This window comes from Cucurbita maxima, unplaced genomic scaffold (assembly GCF_002738345.1).
Source record: "Cucurbita maxima cultivar Rimu unplaced genomic scaffold, Cmax_1.0 Cma_Scf00034, whole genome shotgun sequence".
Taxonomy (NCBI): domain Eukaryota; kingdom Viridiplantae; phylum Streptophyta; class Magnoliopsida; order Cucurbitales; family Cucurbitaceae; genus Cucurbita; species Cucurbita maxima.
Genome location: NW_019272050.1, coordinates 2,412,191 through 2,418,169, shown reverse-complemented (window position 1 = coordinate 2,418,169; position 5,979 = coordinate 2,412,191). Strand labels below are relative to the sequence as shown.

General features: G+C 37.7%; 1 protein-coding gene across 1 annotated transcript in view; it reads right to left on the bottom strand.

Annotated features, from left to right (window-relative positions):
- Window positions 1-1,707: 1,707 nt before the first annotated feature.
- Window positions 1,708-5,979, bottom strand: part of LOC111467356 (GTP-binding protein At3g49725, chloroplastic) — a 9,053-nt gene continuing 4,781 nt past the window's right edge. The window contains exons 6-13 of the mRNA XM_023112214.1: window positions 5,844-5,912; window positions 4,362-4,506; window positions 4,209-4,264; window positions 4,063-4,113; window positions 3,883-3,937; window positions 3,740-3,796; window positions 2,519-2,638; window positions 1,708-2,434 (exon numbers count right to left, since the gene is read on the bottom strand). Coding sequence (XP_022967982.1) covers window positions 1,868-2,434; window positions 2,519-2,638; window positions 3,740-3,796; window positions 3,883-3,937; window positions 4,063-4,113; window positions 4,209-4,264; window positions 4,362-4,506; window positions 5,844-5,912 — 1,120 coding nt within the window. The 3' untranslated portion in view covers window positions 1,708-1,867. The remainder of the gene's footprint in view (window positions 2,435-2,518; window positions 2,639-3,739; window positions 3,797-3,882; window positions 3,938-4,062; window positions 4,114-4,208; window positions 4,265-4,361; window positions 4,507-5,843; window positions 5,913-5,979) is intronic.

Here is a 5,979-nt window from a genome sequence, read left to right as displayed (position 1 = left end):
TAAACCCTAAACCCTAAACCCTAAACCCTAAACCCTAAACCCTAAACCCTAAACCCTAAACCCTAAACCCTAAACCCTAAACCCTAAACCCTAAACCCTAAACCCTAAACCCTCAACCCTAAACCCTAAACCCTAAACCCTAAACCCTAAACCCTAAACCCTAAACCCTAAACCCTAAACCCTAAACCCTAAACCCTAAACCCTAAACCCTAAACCCTAAACCCTAAACCCTAAACCCTAAACCCTAAACCCTAAACCCTAAACCCTAAACCCTAAACCCTAAACCCTAAACCCTAAACCCTAAACCCTAAACCCTAAACCCTAAACCCTAAACCCTAAACCCTAAACCCTAAACCCTAAACCCTAAACCCTAAACCCTAAACCCTAAACCCTAAACCCTAAACCCTAAACCCTAAACCCTAAACCCTAAACCCTAAACCCTAAACCCTAAACCCTAAACCCTAAACCCTAAACCCTAAACCCTAAACCCTAAACCCTAAACCCTAAACCCTAAACCCTAAACCCTAAACCCTAAACCCTAAACCCTAAACCCTAAACCCTAAACCCTAAACCCTAAACCCTAAACCCTAAACCCTAAACCCTAAACCCTAAACCCTAAACCCTAAACCCTAAACCCTAAACCCTAAACCCTAAACCCTAAACCCTAAACCCTAAACCCTAAACCCTAAACCCTAAACCCTAAACCCTAAACCCTAAAACCCTAAACCCTAAACCCTAAACCCTAAACCCTAAACCCTAAACCCTAAACCCTAAACCCTAAACCCTAAACCCTAAACCCTAAACCCTAAACCCTAAACCCTAAACCCTAAACCCTAAACCCTAAACCCTAAACCCTAAACCCTAAACCCTAAACCCTAAACCCTAAACCCTAAACCCTAAACCCTAAACCCTAAACCCTAAACCCTAAACCCTAAACCCTAAACCCTAAACCCTAAACCCTAAACCCTAAACCCTAAACCCTAAACCCTAAACCCTAAACCCTAAACCCTAAACCCTAAACCCTAAACCCTAAACCCTAAACCCTAAACCCTAAACCCTAAACCCTAAACCCTAAACCCTAAACCCTAAACCCTAAACCCTAAACCCTCAACCCTCAACCCTAAACCCTAAACCCTAAACCCTAAACCCTAAACCCTAAACCCTAAACCCTCAACCCTCAACCCTCAACCCTAAACCCTCAACCCTAAACCCTCAACCCTAAACCCTCAACCCTCAACCCTAAACCCTCAATCCTCAACCCTGAACCCTCAACCCTCAACCCTCAACCCTCAACCCTAAAAACCCTAAACCGTGAACCCTGAACCGTGAACCCTAAACCTTGAACCCTAAACCCTTATAGACACCTCACATTTTATTGCACTAAAAATAACTATACTACTGTCCTCCCGAGGTGAGGGAATTCTTGAGTTTTTCTCAATTTTATATTCAACTAACTAAGTAACCTTTTCAAAACTCACAAATGTTGGGAAAAAAAACTTAGATTTTAATGTCATTTTTCTTTCTAATCTTAATTTTGTAAGTCAATAAAAGCATATACAAATACTTTTGTTAACAAATCTTCAAACAAAAACCTATTAAGGTAAAAATTGCAACATCGAGATAAAATAAAATTGAACTTTTTCCCTAAAATTTTGTTATTGATTGATATTATTGTATTTAAAAACAGTATACTATTAATTATGCCTGTTAACAAATTAAAAATATGACGAGGGGTTTTTAATAATTAAAATATTTAGAATATTCAGTGATCGCCATAAACTAGCGAAACAGAAATCTATATTGCAACCATGCTTCGTTGCAGTTGCAAGGAACCATAATCTACTTGATCTAAAAACTAAAAAGTAAGCTACTGCTCAGCTGCACCATTTGCCTCCATCTGCGATGGCCTCCATTTACGTTCAAAAACACTCCGCTCTAAAACATTTTGAGTTTTTAGCCTCTCATCCTGATCAACCTTTAGTTTGTCATCTATGAGTTCTAACAGCTCTCGCAAGCCAACTCCAAACTTGGCTGATATTCTGACATGTGGACTAAATTGACCACCTGGAGGCTGTACATCCTTTCTCATCCCCTGGTTTTCTGAGGCCTCCTGAGCCTCAAAGTAACAATTTTCATCAACCCAAGGGTTTTGATCATCATCGTCCTCTGCCAACCAGTCTTCACACCAATCGCTCTCCTCTCCCTCAATTGTGTTTCCAAGATCTTTTTGAGAAAGCTGGCTGACATCTCCAGAGGGGAATCCACTGACTTCTCTAGTTGCTTGCTTTTTCGTAATATCACCCTTTCCCATTTTCATAAAATTGTTACTTTCAGCATTTCCCTTTCTACCATCTCCTACCGACGAATTGCCAGACTCGCCAACATCATCATCACAACATTCATCTACGCTCTCATCTTCTTCACGATAATCGATCTGTCCGAATTATTACACGCATCATGCATTACAGATCAAATTGCAAACTTGTCCCAAGTAAGAGAAATAAATAAATAGAATTACCTTGTTCCAAACTTCAATCATATCATCAAGCTTCGTTTTAGAAACTCCTATTTGCTTAAGTACTTGGAAAACGGTCAACCGGTGCTCATCAAGGTTGGGGGCGGTGCAATCCACCACATGCTGCAATAATCAAGATACCGGCATTGATATCTTATATTAGTATCTCCATCAATATCCTGGAAGTCTACTTCAGAATTGATTTTTCTATATATTCAGTATCAAATAGTGTGATCATACCAATTTTGAAATATAATTCAATTGTAAGAGGGCAAGCATGGTTCCCAGGAATCATATTAAGACACTATGGCTCAACAGACGAGGAAACTGCTAGGAAAAATGCTTTCATCTAAGTACAACATTAGTAACCCCATCATCCATTAAACTCTCTAGAGGTAAGATAACCCATATCAATTCATTTCTTGATAGCCTCCATATTTATCTTGATAGCCTCCCGAAAAATCCAATCATAATGACAAGCAGTCAATAAGTAAAGCATAGTATGGCAACTGTCTCAACAAAGTATGCACCAATTTGGAGAGGAGACTAACAATGGATCCCTTTTTAGCTACGCATAAGCTGTACTAATTCATTCACGAATTAATTCTGAAAGGAAAAATCTAATTTTCTAGGGAATTGGGCCCTTGAATATATTATTATAGAGATCTTTGTGACGATTTTGGCCACTGGACCCAATCTTAAAAGTGAGAAATTTGGTGAAGGTTCCTTGGGGGGGGATTGAGTGGAAAAGAGACTGTCCCATTCAAAATTTGAAGCTTTGGTTCTAGATTTGATTAGAAACTCCATTAAATCTAGAATGAAGTGGAGGACGAGTGAGCGAAAAAGGATGGCAGCAAGGGAGGGAGGCACAGGGGTGGTGGTGGTGACGGCAAGGTCTATCAGACGAGGAAGAGAATGAAGAAAGAATGTGGTGTGAAGGCCACATAAGAAAAAGTAATAATGTAAAATTAATATTTTTGCCGAACTTATATAAAATTGTCAATAAGGCCACGTCAACAAAGCCCAATGACCAAGTTAACTTACATGTTATCTGATCATATGGTCGACTAAGTCATACTCTATTTAGAACTATTTCAAACCTCAAAGACCACGAGTGAAATTTAAATTTGGCCCAGTATATCATTCATATGAGACCATAGTTCAACGGAGCTGAAGATGCAAAATATTTGCGCATAAAGAAGAGTCAGAGCAAGCAGATCATACCACTAACAAGTCTGCTTCAACAACTTCCTCTAAAGTTGCATGAAATGCTTCAACCAACTATAAAAGGTGCATTGTCTTAGCGAAAGAGATATTTAAGAATAACTTGTGAAAGAGAAAAAAGTGACAAGTCAAGCTTTCATTACCTGCACAGGCAAATCTGAAATAAATCCCACCGTATCACTTACGAGTACTTTTCTCCTGAAAATTATTTAGAAAACAAAAGATTATAGAAAAATCTCTGAAAATTAAACGATAAGATCAAGGTCTTAATTAATAGAAATCAACAAAAAAGTAAGACTTCCAATTTATTACAAATTGTATACCCAGAAGGAAGAAAGACGCTTCTTAATACGGGGTCAACAGTTGCAAACAATCTGCATAAATTCAGATTCCAATTATCAAATCAGATGCAAAATATTGACAAAAAGAGAAAAAAGTATTCAAACCATTAAAAAGCACGTTGAGATACCTAGAATCACTATAGAGATCATTGTTTGAAAGTGCACTGACTAATGTCGACTTCCCCTGTTAAATGGGTTGCATAAAGCTGTTTAGTTTTCTTTTTTCCCCTTTCTCATGAAACACGTAAAACAATCATAATTAATTGGAACTGAGCACGTACAGCATTAGTGTACCCAACAATAGCAACAGTAGCTAACTGTTGACCATTTGAGCCTCCATGTCTCTTTCGAGAAGAACGCTGCAAAGCACGTGTACGACGAACCTCTTCAATTTGAGATAATAGATGATTCCTTCGTTCCAAAATTCTGGAAGCATAGTTACAGAACTTAAACTACAGCAGAGAAGTAAATATCATTTACACAAAAGGAGAAAACAAGGAGGAGGTTAGGACTTAAACCGTTTTCAAAACTTTTGAGAAATTTTGAGAATTGAAACAATTTCGTATATGATATGCAAAATTGAAAAAGACGGGAAGATTGCCAAGCCCTCAAACCAAAAAGACAAAAATCTCTTCCAACTAGCCAAAAGTGCATTTATTTGAACTGTAATTGTTGATGGTTGACATAAGCATACAGAAAAATAGAGCTAAAAAAAAAGTGAATATCTAAGGCCTCTTTTGATAACCATTTAATTTTGAGTTTTTGAAAATTGTGTTTATTATCCATGAGACTAATCGTAGATGTTTAAGTTTGGACGGGCAAACATGGAAATACACCATCCCCTTATTTAGTTGTTAGTATATTTATGGTTTGCTGTTCTGGATGTTCTTAAGTTTTTGGTTGTGCAGTACCATACTCGGAAGGTAAGGAGAGTCCCACCCTCTCGAATGGTGCTTGATGGCTGTAACTGTACTTTTGTTATTGTGAAATACCATGTAGTCAAGGGAGTCCTTGCATTATCTCACTGTTTCTCTACAACAGTTTTCATCTTTGAATTCTTACCCAAATTTTAAAAACTAAAACAAGTTTTTCAAAACTACTTTTTTTTAAAACTAAGCTTGGTTTCTTTAACCACAAGTAAAAAGTAGATGACAAAACAAAAAGAACCTTATCTTTCAGAAACCAAAAACCAAACGGTTATCAAGCAGAGCCTAAGAACTATCAAAAGAATTCTCCTCATTGAATATTCTATAGTTATGTTCAATTCGAGGCCACAAGATCCAAGAAAAATGCCCAGTGCATTGAAACCACAAGAGCTTTTCTCTTTTGAAATGGTTCCGCACCACTATCAATGATATAAGGATGTTAGAATCCATGTGGTGGGACGCGTACCAACTGAAAATGGAGACTCCAAATATTCCTAAAGGAGCAATATAGGAAGAGGTGGCCACTCAGACTCTTCCTTGCAACAAGAACACCATCCTGAGGGATAAAGCACGGATTCAATTTATTTTTCTATCTTTCCATGGGTATGTATTCTTTCGTGACTAAGCTCCCAAAGTTTAGTACCAAACAAGCTTAAGCCCCTAGGTCTTTATATTTTGCATGTTTATTTTGGCAACGAAATTGGAGTGCCTCCTTGTCACAGTTTTTCCTTTCTTGGACTTGAGGACTCCTTATCCTCCAATTATTGTATCATTTATATATTGTTTGTAAGAAAGGAGTTCCATATAAATTTGAGTATTTAGCATCACAGATTCAACCTTCGTCGCTGGAGTTGAAGTTCAGTCTCTCCTGCACCACTTATAAAGCCACGTCCCCCACTCCCTCTCCTGCATATTAGTATCTTCATAAGTAAAATACTTAACAAAAAAAACAAAAAAAAAAAAAAAAAAAAAA